At 37.3% G+C, this 17,957-nt stretch overlaps 1 protein-coding gene across 1 annotated transcript; it reads right to left on the bottom strand.

Annotated features, from left to right (window-relative positions):
• Positions 1 to 3,266: 3,266 nt before the first annotated feature.
• LOC142176196 (uncharacterized) lies at positions 3,267 to 3,824 on the bottom strand. The gene has a single exon (XM_075243312.1). It carries the CDS (start codon positions 3,822 to 3,824, stop codon positions 3,267 to 3,269), a length of 558 nt encoding a protein of 185 aa, XP_075099413.1.
• Positions 3,825 to 17,957: the final 14,133 nt, after the last annotated feature.

The following is a 17,957-nucleotide window of genomic DNA, read 5'->3' as shown; positions in this document are numbered from 1 at the left end:
CTATATCAGTTCCCACAGTGCTAACTACTGAACCAGTATATAAAAGGAGACTCAAGATGAGTTCCCACTGTGTAGAGAACCAAATTGTCTATAAGTTGCGAGACTATAAAACCAACTAGTATAGGGAATCGGATTCTCTAATTGTTCTCGTAGTAGCTCGACAGCAAGTAAAGAACACAGAGAATTTTTACATGGAAAAATCTCAACTCAAGGGGACAAAAACCACGACCTACACTTGTAGGCTTTCAACTTCACTAACTTATAAAAACCTATTACTAGCCACTTTGTAATGACTCCATTACAAAGAATTTAACTCAACTAACTTGTGGTACTCTTACCACAAGCCACTTTATGACTCCCTAGTTACGAAGGATTTTACTAACTTGTGATGCTCTCACCACAAGACACTTTGTCACTCTACAGTTACAAAGGCTTTTGTCACTTTAACTTGTAATAATCATATTACAAGCCGCTTTGTAATAACTATATTACAAAGGCTTTACAACTCGATTAACTCTAGCCAAGACACAAACTTGGAGGGTTTGTGATTTTGGGTTTCCTAAAACAGCTTCTAAGAAAGTAAGATATGAGTTACAATTGAAGAACAAATAACAAAGACTCAACAAACCTAAGGACTTAAGACATCTTCAATTTTAGATCCAGTCCTTGAGGTTGAAGCAACTTTGTTCTTGAGAGAGGTTGTTCTTGCACTTGAGAGGATATTTTCGTTTCTGATTTTGCAAGTGTTGAAGAAGGATGCCTTGTGTCTTGCACCTGGTTTTTATTACAAAACATCACCTTAGTGATGTCAAATCTTGGTTAGTACATGCCTCTTCTCAATGGGAAGTGACTGTTGCACTGTCTGCAGAATATTGCGTGTACAGATGCAGGCAGTCACTTTTTGCAATTACTTTCCAGCTGTACAATTGACTTATACTTCTGTCAGGGGAACACCAAGGTATCAGGTCCCTAATCTGGTTCCTGTGAATCTAAAGCACAGTGCCCAGATTATCTTGAGTCGATTAACTTGAATGATTGTACTAGACATGCTTCAGGTCCTTTATCTGGTTCTCTCATGAAGTAAGTCATTTTACCTTCCTTAATTATATTTATACGTGTATGACATCACTTACAATGATGTAAGCAAGGTAAGTAAAAAGCCTTCCACAGAAAATTGACTGTTGCACTATTCCTATACAATAGCGTGTATAGGCAGTAACTTTCCTGCTGGAGAGTTGACTTCATACAGTCTCCTCGGGAACTAGTAGGGACGTGTTCCCTAGGTTGTTCCTTATACTCTTCCTCACTTGAGTCATTGTTATCAGCTTTGAGTATCAGGTTCTTTTCTTTCTTTGGTTCTCTTCTTTCACTGTCTATCTTCCTCTTCATCTCGTAGGTCTTCAGATTTTCAACCAGTTCTTCTATGGTCAGCTCCTGCAGGTCCTTTGATTCATTAATAGCATTCACCTTGCTTTCCCAAGGGCTGGATCCCAACCTAGAACTTTGTGATCTCAAGGTCTTGTAGATGTGTAACAGGTTCCTTATCTGGTTCTGAATGGTAAGTTTGTTAGATCATCAAAACATAAAGTAAAGTACTTATGCCCAAGATACTTGTAACCTATCAAATACCTTTATCTCTAAACTTTGTATCCTATCTTTGAATTCTTACATCGTTTTGAATTCTTATATGCATCGAGGACTATTCATAATCTATGTATGGGATGGGGGAACTACTTTCTAAATTATAATTATATAAAATTATTTTTTTCCGATTTTTTTTTGGCAATCCGCTAGGCAAGTGCCTAGGGCTAGTTTTTATTTATATAAAATATGCAAAAAAACAATAAAGTGCCTTAATGTTCTATGAAATGTAAAGAATAAACCTTGGAGATTACATGTGTTGTATTATCAAAGTTGAGTAGTGTCTCAAAGTTGATATCACAACAACACTACTAAAAATTATATAATAAAAAACTAGTCCATGAATGGATCCGTGATTCATTTAAAGTCCATTCCATTTGTGTGGCATTGTAGCCCATATCTGGTGGGCTAATTAGATTCACCCGTTTCCATTGCATTGAAGCCCAAGTTTGTCTTCTTACTTCGAATTGGCCCTTTTGTCAAATGTAACACCATTGCATAGGCGTGCATTTGTTCTGTCGAGCATTTTGCAATAACTTAGCATCTTGTAACGTTTAAATTTTCAAGAGACACAGTCTGCCCAAAGCTTAGTCCCTCCAGGCGTGCATGTGCTGCTTTGCACGTTACCATGTGTGCATGTGCATCATTAATCTTTTGACCCAGACGTGCCCAATTGAGGTCCTCATTGTCTTCCCCAAGTGATTAAACAATTATCAATGCTGGTTCCTCCCATGTGCAGCCATTTTGAACGATTTTGCACCATGGTTTTTTGAACAAATAAATGTGCAAATTATCCATTGTTTTCCACCATAAGCATGTGCTTTCCTTTGAAAAAAGAGCTGCTGCATTTGGTGCAGGCGTGCACTTTGTGCAATATTTTAATTCCCATACCTCTTGGAATCTCCCCTTGCACTCCCATGGAGACAAACATCTCGAGCTGTGTATACAAAGCAACGTGAAAGCTGTTCACGTGTGAGTTGTGATCTGTATTCCTCGAAAGTGAAAGCTATTCACGCGTGAGCTTTGTGATCAGTGAATCACTTTTAGGATTCCCCATGTGCATGCCTTCCTATTCTATCGAAGAAAAGCTCTCCATTTGTGTCAGATGGAGAAAAAAGTGAAAACTTGCATTGAGCAACTGCATTTTTCCATTTGTTGACTGAAGCCTCCATGCCTCTACGCTCCAGCACGTCTTTAGAGACCAACATGCCCAAACATTACTGTTCCAAGAAGCATGTGTCGAATAAACAATAGTATGCTTGACAATAAAGCTGTCCATAGGAAGTGCTCTTTGATACTTTAGGACAATGGAGGTCAAAGTTAAACCCTTGGTAATTGCCACCACGCCTGAGTTCCTTTTGTTTCTATCGAGTCTGATTCCTCGATTCTTTCCTGTTGCTTATATTTTATTCTGCAAATGAGCACGCTTGTGTCTACCTTCAGCTTTCTGTCCGAAAAATGAGTGTACAACACTAACACTACCAACTTTAAGTCCGTAAGAAAATAGGGCTTTAACACATAATGTGTACCTGCAAGAAAGTAAACAATGTTAGCTTTAAAATTTCTTACCAAACTCTCCTCAAGAATGATTCGAGTATGGTAGAGAATTGTATCCTCTTTTCCTCCTAATTCCTTGCAACCTTCACTCTTATGTAGGGACATTGCATCTTATCTTCATTAATAATCCTCCTTCCTTTTGAGTCCATATCCCAGAAACCATGACATTCAATATTTCCTTCATCTAGAGCATAATTAGCAAGGTGATCTGCTAGTGTATTCCCTTCTCTGAATATGTGTGTGACCTTGAAGATACTTTGTTCCTTCAATCTTAAAATCTCCTCTACATGATCAGTAATATACCAAGGAGGCTTCCATGATTCCTCTAAAATGTTCTTTAGTAGTAGGGAATCTGTCTGCATCCATATATGAAAATAATTAAGATTTTTGCACATCTTCAATGCCTCCACAATAGCTACTGCTTCTGATTCATTATTGGTTCCTTCAGAAATCTCCCTTCCTTCTGCGTATATCAAATCACCTACCTCATCCCTTATGTAGAAACCAATTGAACTCTTCCCTGGGTTCCCTCTACATGCTCCATCCATATTTACTTTGATCCACCCTCTTGGAGGAAATTCCCATAACACCTTTTCATACTTCAATCGAGGTGTGTATTGCTCCATCATTGTCAGTAAGTCCAGCCACTTGTGAGGCACATGCAGTCCAGGCTTTTTTAGTTGGACTAGAGCTTGCAGAGTAGATGACACCTGGTAAATAACTCTGCTCACTGACACTGCTTCTCCATATTTCAAACTGTTTCTTCTCTTCCAAAGTTCTCATACAATGCATGCAGGTAAAACTTGTAAGACTGGCTTCAATCTGGGAACAACTGGTGCTGTCCAACACTTTGGAATTGCTTGTTGTAATGATAACCCTTCTAATGCAATTCCTGCTCTCCTCAGGAAGTAATTCCAAACACTCCTAGCTGCATTGGATGTGAAGAACAAATGTACTAATGAATCCTCCTTAGGATCAGCACAACACCAACATTTAGATGGCATGAAGTATCCTATTTTACGCAAGAAATCATCAAGTGACAGTTTGGCTTTCCACACCTTCCACAGGAAGAAGGATATCTTGAAAGGTAAGCCTTTGACCCATATCATCCTGTAAGCTAATCTTGGTTTGTCTCTTCTTCGCAGGTAATCCCATGCAGACTTCACTGAAAAACGACCTCTTGTTTCAAGCATCCAGAATGGTGTATCTAACTCTGCATATTCGTTTGGTGGTCTAATATTCTGCACAATGTGGTTTGCCAAATCTTCAGGTAGAGTCTGAAATAATTTTTCCAAGTTCCACATACCATTTTCAACCAGATCATTGACATTGTGAATATCCTCATCGATACCAAACTCTGCAGGCACTTCGAAATATAAGGCTCCCAGCTCAGTCCAATTGTCGAACCAGAATTGAGCTGATCCCATTCTCGGTTTCCAGTAGATTTGATGCTCAATCAAGTCCCTACATTCTAGCATTTTTCTCCACACGTTGGATCCACGCTTCCAAGGTACAATTACTGGATTTAGTTTCTTGCAGTACTTTTGACTAATAAATGCACTCCATAAACTGGGCTTTGTCCTGAAATTTCACCACAATTTACAAAATAGTGCCTTGGATACATCATGTAGGGACCTGAAGCCTATGCCTCCCTCCTTATAAGGCATACAAAGGTTAGTCCACGATGATCAATGTCTAGAGTTGCCTCCCACATTGCTGCTCCAGAAGAATTTGGCAAAAATGCTATGTAATTTATTGATCACATAAATTGGTGGATTAACTGTTGACAACATATGAATTGGGATACTCTGCATGACATTTGCGATCAATACAGCTCTGCCTCCTACAGATAGGAGTTTGCCTTTCTACGACTGCAGTTTGTCCATTGCCTTAGTGATTAATCCCTGGTAATAGTCACTCCTTCTTCTTGCATAAAAAATAGGGCAGCTAAGATAGGTCATAGGAAAACATTGTCTTCCTATACCTGTAATCCTTTCAACCTTGTTAATCACCTCATTATCCGTTAATTGATGCAGGTATATGGCATATTTGGCTTTGTTCACCAGTTGACCAGACGATGATTCATAAGCTTGCAAAACCTCCATGACAAGTCTCAGTGAAGTTTCATCAAATGAGGAGAAAATGATTGTAGCATCAACGTATGAGATATGATTTATTTTTGGGCTCCATTTTGGCATTCCAAATCCACAGAAATACAGGTTAGTGTGTAGTGAATTCAATCCCCGAGACATTGCTTCTGCTGCTAGAATGAATAGGGTTGGTGACAAAGGGTCACCCTGCTTAACTCCCCTCGAAGATTTGAAGAAACCATTTGGCTGCCCATTTATAAGAATAGAGTACCAATTATTCCCAATCAAATCAAATATCAATCCAATAAACGCTTCAGGATCTTCCTTAGCATTTTGGTCAGGAATAGCCATGATAGCCTATCGTAAGCTTTTGTCATGTCGAGCTTAATCACAACATTTGGGCCTACTTTTGTTCTCAACCTGATATATGTAATGATTTCTTGAGTTAACAGTACATTCTCAACTATACTTCTTCCCCTCACAAAACCTGTCTGTTCCTGTGAGATTAAGTTTGGTAAAAATTCAATCAACCTTTCATGAATAACCCTCGAGAAAATCTTGTTAACAAAGTTGCTGAGACTGATTGGTCTCATGTCTGCAAAGGTCATCACTTCTTTTTTCTTTGGTAATAAAACTAGGTTTGTGTGTGTCACACTCTTTGGCAATTGCTGACCGCAAAAGAAAGCCCTGACCATGCCGACTACATCTTCTTCAATGGTTTCCCAGCATGTTTGGTAAAAGGCTCCAGTGAAATCATCTGGTCCGCCTGCTGAGTCCCCATTCAACCCCATAACTGCTCTCTTCACTTCTTCATTGGAAGGCAAAGCCATCAATCTCTCATGTTGATCGCTATCTACCATTGAAGGTACATGATTTAGAATATCAAAAGCATTAGGCACTGCACTCTTAGTAAATTGATCCTTGTAGAACTTTACTGCTTCTTCTGCTATTAAGTGATCTTCTTCAATCCAGTTACCAAGGCTATTCTGGATCCTTGATAATTTCAGTCTCTTCCTTCTCCCATTAACTTGAGCATGGAAGAATTTAGTGTTTCTATCGCCATCTTTGAACCATAACATGCCAGCTTTTTGCCTATGCAAGATATTTAATCATTTCAGCTTGGACCTGTCGTAATCTTTGTCTGTTCATCTGTGTAGGATTGACTTCAAATTGACTTTCATGAACCAAGACCACCTTCTCAAGGCTTGCAATCTTTTGGAATATATCCCCATATGTAGCTCTGCTCCAGGTAGATAGTGCTTGCTTAAGCTTCTTTAACTTGTTGTTAAAAATGCAGAAAGGGTTAGCACTAAAATCAGCATTCCAATTCTCCTTCACTACCTCTTTGAAGGTTTTATGCTTTGTCCAGAAGTTTAGAAATCTGAATGACTTCTTAATTGGAGGAGTTTCTATATCACATTTCAGCAGCATCAGGCAATGATCAGACCTAATTTTGGACAGGTGAGTTACCTCCAATCCAGGAAAGGTCTGTTGCAATTCATTATTGCCAAAACAACTATCCAATCTTTTAAAAATACAGTCCTCCTCTGATCTTCCATTCCACCATGTAAATATGCTTCCTTTAAATCTCAAATCTGTCAAGTTGCAGGTATTGATGCAGTGTCTAAAGTCATCTACTTCAAGGAGAGAAACTAGCAAGCCTCCATACTTCTCTTCCTCGTCCCATATCACATTAAAGTCGCCTCCAACTAGCCATGGTACTGTCATATCTGATGCCATTGCATACAAAGTATCCCATAGTTCAATTCTTTTAATGCGATCACATTTGGCATAAACTAGTGTAAGGATGAGCTCAACATGTGTTTCAGTGTAAATCAATCTCAAAGTCAGCTGTTGAGTCATGTTATATAGAATGGTAACCTCAAAAATTTCATCAATAAAAGCCCAAATCTTGTTTGACACATTCACCATAGCCTGTGCCAAACCAATTCTTGCTCTATACCTCTCCATTTTGTGAGATTGTTGCATAGGCTCAAGGATTCCTATGAACTCAAAGTGATGTTTCATGTGCATTGTAATCAGCCTTTCAAATGCTTTCATTGTATTTACTGACCTCACATTCCATATAATGGCATCCATTAAAGGTTTTTGGGTTTGGACAGTGTTCTCCTTGTTTGTACCCCTCCTGTTGGGATAGATGGTTCTTGGACTTGTTTGTTTTTTCTCTTTGTTGCAGATTTAACCTGCTCAATGTGCCTAGGTGATAAATCTCCTTGCTTGGCAACATTGAGAAAGTTTTGGGTTGTTGACTCCTCATCCAGGTCCCTGTTTGCCTGATTACTTTGGCCTTCAATTTCCTTAGTGTTAGCTGTAACCATTAGACCAAATTTTTCCTGTAGGATATTTATCTGTTTGTTACCAGAACTGCTGACATTCTGTTGATGTGCAAATTTTAATGTAACAGTACCCTGCTCTGCAGCTTGTGGATCTGGTTGTTGGTTTGTAGCATTTGCACTAACTATTGGCATTGCATTACTACAGCTTGGACCTTCTTGTCCTGCTTTGGTCTGCTCAATATCACCAAGTGTTCCTCCTGGATCATCTACATTGCACAGCTCTGCATTTTTTAGGTTTAGGTCTTCAGCAGCTGCATTCTGTTTTTTAGAAGTTTGCTCTCCTTTGCTTTTCTCATTTACACTTGGATCATCTTCATTATTTGCATCCCCTCCTGTCTCATCATCACTTGCCATTCCATCTGGAATTTGACCCTCTCCTGGATCTTCTTCAGTCTGATTTAACCACAACTTGCTTCCTTTCCAATTAATTGTTTCACTGCTTTTAAACATTTCAAAATCTGTATCTTCCACTTGCTCATTGTCGTTTCTTGTCTGCTCTTCTTGCCTTGTCACTGCATGCACAATATTTACCTTTACTGAATTTTTGGCCATTGTCTCATTCATCCTAGTGTCTTGAGATGGTATGTCTTTACATGAGGTGTTGGTACCTATAACATTGTTAGCAGAAGCTATTTGCACCCAAGTTGCTATTGATTTCTCATTGTCTGCATTGATCTTTGTTGTTGGATTCCCATTTGCAGTAGGAATAAATGCTGGAGCTTTGTGGTTCAGTTTATTAGCTTCAGTATTTGATGATTGTCTCCTAGCTGAAATAAGAGAAGTTATCTTTTGTACTAGCTGCTTGGTCGATACATGAACTCCCTGCTCCTCTGAATCAATCGCCACAATTGCTGTGGAATTATTGTGCCGTATATCACTGTGGCCTGTTGTTTTTTGAACTTCCTCCACAACTGCCAGTTGGTTATCTTCATTTAACTCACCATTTTCAATTTCTAACACTACAAATTTGTTGGTTGATTGTATTTGTTTTTCTACAGCAGCATTGTTAACAAGAACCATTTCTTTTGCAGTATTACCTTCAATTTGTTTGCCTTTGTTTAGTCCCCTATTGTCGCGGACTTCCTTCCATTGAGGTCCTATATTACCAACTACCTTGCCACTTGTAAGGACCATCAAAGGAGCATCATGTATTGCATGTTTTTTGTTTTCTTGTTGCACATTTTCAAAATTTTCTTGCTGCTGGGCAGTTTTGGTTTCCCTTAGCTCAGGATTAATTCTCCAACATTCCATCCTATCATGTCCTTGTAATTTGCATTCTTTGCAATACTTAGGTAGGTAGTCATAGTTAATGGTTACCCATTCAGTTCTTACCTCTCCATTTGTCTCATTGAGAATGTCCATTCGAACTTTCTTTGGGAGATCAGCTAGCAGGTCCACCAGCACTTTCACACGAGCACAACTATGTCTTATTTTCTTTACAATGGCCAAATCCAATTGAAGGGGTTTACCTACAGCTGAAGCTAAAGAGAATAGGCATTCCCTGACAAAGTATGTTGGCAGCAGATTAGGGAATGATATCCAGGCCATAACCTTAGGTGTCTCTTCTCCAACTTTGAATTTTGCATCATAAATCAGTGTTCTCAATTGATATTCATCCCCATGCTTATCCTTAACATAGTACACACCTTTTGACGAGAAATCTACATAATCTTGCCATAGTGTAAATCGTATCAAAATGTGTCTATCACGTAGATATCCTATGTTGCATTCAGCTTTGATACCACATTGTAATGGGATGATTCGACGTATTTCATTGATATCTAGCCATCCGTATGAAAATTTGCACACCACTGCCTGTTGCAATCCCTCAATGTAGTTCATACGTTCTACTTCTGATTCCGTAAAACAGACTGTTGGTTGTCCTTGAAAGTATTGAGCTTGTCTAGGAGCTATTGGATCCACCAACACTCTTTCTTGCATAGTTAAAGTACTAGCCATGGGTTTGACTGCCTTTGCGTAGTCCATTGGTTTTGGAACGTTAGCAGACATCGTACATGGTTGTGTGATGTTGGGGGCTTGTTGGGGCTGTGGCCCATCGATTGAAGGTAGCTGGCCACTGGCCATTGTGGCCATGGCAGCACTGCATCAAATAGCAGTGGACTTCCCAGGAAAATCGTGTTTCTTCAAAGATCTTGAAGTAGCATTGATCCACCAGTTTAGTACAAAGTATTTCTCTTGCACCAGTTACAATGTATAACTGTCTTTGATGATAAAAGCTACAGATTATACTAATTCGATGCTACAGTAGCTCCAAATTTTTTTGTAATACCTATTGTTGATTTTGGCTTCAAATCTGTTAATCACGATTAAAACAAAGGGTCCAAAATTTGTTCTTCAACACTCTTCAGTTACCAGAAATAAGTTGAGTCTGGCAATTCGATGCTACAGAGTTTTTGAGAAGTGATTTAAAAGTTGTTAATGATTTTAACCTCAAACCTGATAATTCCAGTTAAAAACAAAGCTTCCAAGTTGATCTTCAAAACTTCAACTTCACGTCAAAAGCAGAAACATGAAGGCTTGCAATCGCGATGCTACAGTAACTCGCAAGATAAAATTAAAGATCTGATGCGATTGGTTAAAGTGTTTAGGAAGAAATCAAATGGGGACTGATCACAACGAGAAAGGTGTTCTTTTGGTACTAAGATTGTGATCTTAACTTGCCGGAATCCGAAATTATGACCGATGAATAGTGACGGAATCACTATTCATGGTCTTCTTCCTAGAGAGAAGGCAGAGAATTTTTTCAAAAAAAAAAATATGATTCAAACACACTTTTGATTTAGGTTATATTGGTTGATTGAATTTGTAAGTTTTTTTTCTTAAGTTCCTTGTAAGAGGGCCATTTGTAAACTTATAGAATTAAGCTGGGGCGTAAGAAAATAACATAACTAATGGATAAAAAAGCAATGATCCAACAAGTTGATTCAAATTCTAGGAATATTACAAGCATGTTGACTGAAATTTTGAGATTACTAATTTATTGGGTGTTTGAGGTTTGATATTTGATTAGTGTTGATTTAAGTTTATTGAGTGGAACCAGGGACATGCCATTGACGAGGCTTAAGTTATATTCGAAGTTTTTATCAGATCTTAAAATATAGTAGTTTAGATTCAAGAGTGTGTTGTAAAATCTTGTGGGAAACATCTTAGTAAAACTTGAATATCAGAGTAGAAGTATTTTGGTGAAGATTTGAGGTATTGAACGTCAGAGTTTTAAGCTGAAATTTGGAGGAACACCTTTATTAAAACTCAAAGTTGGGATTGAATCTAACTTGAAATTCGTTGTGGGTTCTTTAGTGGGGGCTGTAATACTCAATTGATATTGAATTAAAAAAGTTAACCTTAAAGCTTGAAGAAAATTGAAGAAGAATTAAGCTAGTTGACTGAAGTTGAAGCATGAAAATCGAGAAGAAAAAATCTAAACGCGACTAAAAAGTCCGCGAAATCAAAGAAATAATTTTGGACTGTGAATCCCTCTGTTATGCTCTTTGTTAAATATCTAAATAAGGGGCACCTATCGTAATTTGATAAAAGAGACATCAACCAGTTTTAGTTTATGTCGCTGGAGTATTTCTATCCTTCTCTCAAATCTAATTAAACCCGGGTCAAATTAGGACTAAGATAATTATTCTTACTATTTATTTATTACATGCGTAACATGAGAATTCTTAAAAATTTACTGACCATTTATCTTTGGATAATAATGAGGCAAAGCCATGTAGATATTGCAACGATTTTCATGATTCCTTACTAATTAATTTCTATTGTAATGATTACGGATGAAGTAAATTTGAAATATTTATCTCCTCCACGTGTTCTTGTTGTATGTAACTCATTTCAGTTAGCAGTTGCAATTTTTTTTTCTATAATTTCTAGCGAGACCACATAATAATTCTATTTGATTTTGGATTCCAAAAATCCGTGTCACCACCACCATTGTCTGAATCCAATTAGGAGACAAATCGAGGTAGCCGCCTTAAATCTATTCTTTGGTCTATTGAGCAGATGATCCCTCATTGACAATAATTCGCAATAGCTACCCTTTGATACCTATATAATTAGCCTTTTACTCTTGAATTTTAGGCATCAATTTACATAGAATCAAGCTTATTCCTAGCCACCCTATGAAGACCGGTGAAGATGATTTCTTCTCTTGCATTAGTTGTTTTTCTTTTGTAGGCAATGGACATATCTTTGACAAGTAAGATTTACTTCGTATGATATTTCAAGGCTTTTGAGATGAATATCATTTTAAGCACAAATCCACAATGATGAAGTATCGGTGAATTAAGGACAATTCCATGACGGCATATCGAAGGAAAAATTCATAACGGCAAAATATCGAAGGACAACTCCATAATGGCATATCGAAGGACAAATCCATAAAAATATATCGAAGGACAAGTCTACAATGATAAAATATCAAAGGACTGACACATAATAGCATATCAAAGGAAAAATCCATAATGATAATAGACAAACTCATAACAACATATCAAAGGACAAATTCTTAACGATGAAATATCAAAGGACAAATCCATGAAGACATATCGAAGGACAACTCCATGACGGCATATCGAAAGACAAATCTATAATGACATTATCGAAGGTAATATCCATAACAGAGTATTGAAGGATAAATCAATAGCGACGAGACCAGCTTAAGGTGGAAAGAGACTAAAATGTCCACCTTAAGTGTGGCAAGAAGGCATCAACTTGAAGACTTAGTGGATTTGATGGCTTTTACATGAACACTTAGCGAATTTTGAAGACTTCAATTTGAAGATCGGAAAACTTGAAGGCTGAACATACATAAAGATCCAACTTGAAGACTTGGCAGACTAGGTAGACTTGAAGATTGGAGGTCTTGAAAGCTTGACAGTCTTGAAGACTTCAACTTGAATACCAATTGTTAACTATCAATTTTGACCCTTCGTCTTAAAATTAAATTGTTTACACTTATTAATTATCAATAAATATAGTAAAATAATTTTCAAATCAGTAACACCTATTTTCTTAAAATATAAATAGTATAATACATAATAATAGTTAAAAAATATTAAATTAATAGTAATTTAGTATTAAATATGTATAAATTATATTACTATTACTCTTACTGTTTTAAATTATTAAAATAACTTTCATATCTTAATAAACAAGTTTTACAAGTAATTTAATAAACTAGTCTTTGATCTATAACTATACTACCTTTATTACTTTAATTAGCCAAAATTAGTTTTCATAAATGAAGTATTATAATTAATTTCAACAACTAATTAATTATGCAGTAATTATTAATATATTTAATGATTATATTTTGTTGTATTTAATTAGGAGTAATTAAGTTTTCGTAATCTAATTTTTAAGCGGGGGTTAAAAGCAGAAAAAGGCTACAATTGCAATTGTCCAATTAAATGTAATGTGGCCACATTTTAAATCAACTACCAACTGATTTGGCCCAAATCATAAGCTCAATACATCTTTGACTCAGTTGTCACGACCCAATCCACTAGTTGTGATGACACCTAACCCAACTCGTTAGGTAAGCCATTAATAACTATCCAATTTCAATAATGCTAATAAGTTAATTAAATAAAATAAATTATCTGGGTCTATTATATTTTCCAAGGACTGGTAATACAAATCATAAGCTTCTAAAAATAGAGTTTACAAAGTTGATATGAAGAAAATATGTTTTTTATTTGAAAAGTACATAAACAGAATTTTAATAATCTAAGGCTACCGTGAACAAGAGGCAGCTACAACAGGAATGCAGGTACGCCTTCGAATCCAGCAACTATCGAATGCAGCAACATCGGTATCCGGGATCTGCACGCAATGTGCAGGAAGTGCAGTATGAGCACAACAACCCCATGTATTCAAAAAGTAACAAACCAAACTTCAGGTTGAAAGCAATGACGAGCTGGAACATAGGTCGGGTCCAACACCAATAACCAATAGCAGTTCATACAACATAGAGCATATAAACAGGAAAATAATTTCAAAGATAAAAGTCTTCATCCTTTGCACAGTTTTCTAAAAATAATTTCGATTTTTAAAATATCAGTGAAAACCCAAATCCTTTAGCGAAAATTTTTGAGATAGTTTGAAAACTGTAATTTTCCTGAAAAATCATTTCCATAATACATAAAAATATTTCATTTCCTTTCCAAATAACGAGTGTGAAATACCACTCTATGCCCACATATCAATGTGTGTAAAAAATCATGAATGATGTGATACCATACAACATGAGAAAAATGTGTCTCTATGCAGGTATCCTATGTATGCATGTCAATGCCATGTATCTCATAGATGAATCATGTACTCACACTCTCAAAGTACTCAACCTCACTGTATCACATTTTTCACTCATCATATTAAACCACTCGGTACTGTAAATGGCCCATACGGCCCAAAGAAGTACATCCCGGAATATATACAATATTGACTATAAATCATCCAGTACCAAGGAAAAAAGGCAATCCAACCATGTGGAGAAATCCATCTCTAGGTGTCAAGTACGGATAAATCCATGTCCAGGGAAATCCATCCCTCAATAATATATAAATGCTCAACCACTCGGTACTGTATATGGCCTATGCGATCCAGGAAAATCCATCCCGAAAAATATACAACAGTAACTATAAGTCACCTAGTACCGAGGAAAAGGGCAAATCCAACCCTATGGAGATATCCTTCTCCAGATATCAAATACTTCAGACAAATCCATGTCCAGGGAAATCCATCCCTCAATAATATCATCCGTGCTCACTGGGGGTGTGCAGACTCCAGAGGGGATCCTTCAGCCCAAACGCTATAACAAGCCAATCATAGCATAAATTAATAAAACATGCTGCGACATGTAGCCCGATCCCACAACGCTTACTCATAATCAGGCTCTCGGCCTCACTCAGTCATCAATATTTCAAGTCTCACCCACGGACCCACAATCGCATGAAAACTGACCCAAAAAAAATGATATGATGTATCAATAAGTAACAACTGAGATTGGGATATGATATGAGTGCATGAATGTTATAGAGTACAAAATATCAATGAAATCAATGAGATGATAGCAAGAAACGACCGCTAGGGGTCCCAACAATGTCAGCATAAAGCCTAAACATGATATATAACATGATGTACAGCTCAATTACTTTATCACATGGTAAAAAAATACAAATATCAACAAAGTGGGCCACTAAACAATGACCTGGAAACAACAGAGTCACAACTCAGAGGATGCACGCCCACACGCCCATTACCTAGCATGTGTGTCACCTCAACGCCAATCACATAACACATAATTCAGGGTTTCATACCCTCAACATTAAGTTTAGAAGAGTTACTTATCTTAAACAAGGCAATTCCGACACTGAGTAAGCCAAACGATACTCCAAGAATGCCATGACATGCATTCCGAACTCCGAACGGCTCGAAACTAATCAAAAACAACTCAAATACATCAAACAATGCTAAAGGAACCAATCCCAATAGAAAAAGGTCGAATCTTTAATCAAAAGCCCAAAATCGTCCAAAAAGCCCAATCCGGGCCAGCACTTCGGAAACCTGACAAAAGTCACAAAATCTGTCAGCTCATTCAATTACGAGTTCAATAATACTAGTTTCACTCAAATCCAACTCCGAATTGGTATTCAAAACTCAAAAATTCATATTATGAAACTTTAGGCCAAAACCCCCAATTTCTTCATTAAAATTCATCAACCAAAAGCAAAAATCGAAATAGTTTAATGCACAAAACCCAGTTCAAAATATGTTAGATGCACAAAACCCTTATTTTAACACCGTTCTACCAAGTTTCTTATGCCAAAAGATCTCGAAACTCACTTTTGATGCCTCCAATGGATTCCTTGTAGAGTTCTAGTCAAGTTAGGCTTTTAAATTACTCCACTTGACCTTATATTGAAGGAGATATGTTGGTTTCAATATTTAAAAATAGTGCAGATTTTTAAATACGCAGTTAGTGGCTATTTCATAATTAATCTGAAAACTCTGGCAACCCAATTCTTAGTAAAATGACCGTAAAATCCTCATAAGATGTCCAAATTTGATGATTCTTTTTTCTATGGCTCCGTAATTACAATGCGGATCTAATGCTTCAATCAAAACAGAAATCGGAGCTCATTTGTTTAGTTTGGTACCATTTATGCTTGAAGAAACGACGTCGAAACATAAGAAAAACAAGCGCAACACAACCTAAACCTATCCGAAACTCACCCGATCCAACAAGTTCCATATCATAATATGGACCTACTCAAAGCCTCAAAACACACATAACAATATTAAAACGATGAAACACACCTCAAATCAAACTTAATGAACTTTCGAACTTTCGACTTCTAAAAACTCACGCCGAAACATATCAAATCTATTCGGAATGAACTCAAATTCTGCAACAAGTTCTAATACTTCATACACAGCTACTCGTGCCCCCAAACTACCGAGCAAAGTGCAAATGCTCAAAATGACTGGTCGGGTCATTACACTCTCCCCCAGTTAAACATACATTCGTCCTCGAACGTGCCCAGAGTTGTTCCAAAAGCCATCAAATCGCCGTGTATCCTTACAATGCACATATTCGGGGGTGATCCCACGTCACCCTATCCGATATAGATCTGATAACACAACATGACTGAAATTTCTTAATCCAACCTAACCCATAAGTCTTAGAACCCAATTTCCAACATTCAAAATTTTCTATAAGATCAGAATCTCACATCTACACACTATATAAGTCCGAACAAGCTGTATCGAACCATATCTGTAACCCAAGATGTAATCACATGATATACCACATAACTCAAACACCCATAGCGATAACTTCTAATCACAGTAGCTGCTCAAAATAACCCAATACCGATAATAAACCTCTTATCAAACAAAGTCCCATTCTAACACCTTCATATACTGCCAATGATAAAAGAAACACGTAGAAACTCATAACCATTCGTCAGACCAACAAGTTGTGGAACTCCCTCTCCTTTGATAGGAACTATAGCAAATTTCTAAGCCGATCAACATCAATATCTTTCCAAATATACCGCAATCTGATCTAATAGCACCCATTCTAGGTACGATGACCTTATCTCATCTAACATAATCACTTTAGTGACATGACATATTAATACAACTTAAATCCACAACCCATGCAACCTGTGCACCAAATAGCAACATTCCAAATGTACTCAATCCTAAAAATGCCTCAAACGAGAAGACTGTCCCACCAACTTAACAAGTACCATCACAACACCGTGCTAAGAGCCTGGCACACACCGTAGAACCAAAACACACGAATCCCACACAAAGGATCATATCTCAACATAACTTTGCTGCAATACGTGACCCCATCCAAACGCCGATCCAATTTATTTTCCTTGAGTCGCCTTGCTCAAAATCAATAACCATATAAAATTTGATATCAAGTACCCAAAATGCATTATATAACCATGGAGAGAAAATAACACAATGTCGTACAAACCCCAAAAGAACATAACCAATATGCCATCAATCATGCAATGCTCAAATACTCATCTCGCTCAAATTCCATTATAAGGCCCCAATAGAACCACACCATGTGTGCTTATAACCCAGAATTTAGAACTCCTCACAACATAGAAGAGTAACTCACAAATTATTTCAAAACCCGAATAAGCTCAACAACACCGAATGGCACATCCCTCAGCAATAGCAGTATGGAGCCAACAAATCCGACTCGATGTAGAATACACATCCTAATTGGGCCTACCAATGGACCCCCAAACCAGCTCTAGCCACCCACAAATAGATAAATAACCCCATGATATTGCACAATGACTTAATCATAACACATACTATTATCTAGCTAGCTTCGGCCACGACTTCACAGTCTACAACCATGATACAATCTGCTCTTGAGAACTCCCAGTGTCTAAATCCATAGAACACACGAATCATCTTATCCGATCCCATCTCCACTGCCCGAATGTCTAACATATCTCTTATACACGATCATCCCACGAGGAATACTTCTATAATTCTTCCATGCCACATAGCAAAATTTGAATATCAGCAGTTGATCAACCAGGAAAGTGCCGCAATACCAGTGAAGTATCCATAAATCAAAACACATTGCCCCTTCTGAAACGTATAGTCTCATCAAGCAATTCCAGGTAGTAATATCATTTACCTAGTAATTTGAAACTGTCCATGTTGCCTAAGGACTCATGACCTCCCCTTCAAAACAGAACCGTGATTTTACACATGCAAATCTCAATCCTACACAACACAC

The sequence above is a fragment of the Nicotiana tabacum genome, chromosome 22 (genome assembly GCF_000715075.1).
Source record: "Nicotiana tabacum cultivar K326 chromosome 22, ASM71507v2, whole genome shotgun sequence".
NCBI classification, from domain to species: domain Eukaryota; kingdom Viridiplantae; phylum Streptophyta; class Magnoliopsida; order Solanales; family Solanaceae; genus Nicotiana; species Nicotiana tabacum.
The sequence above is the reverse complement of the archived record's forward strand: the minus strand, read 5'-3'. Positions and strand labels throughout refer to the sequence as shown.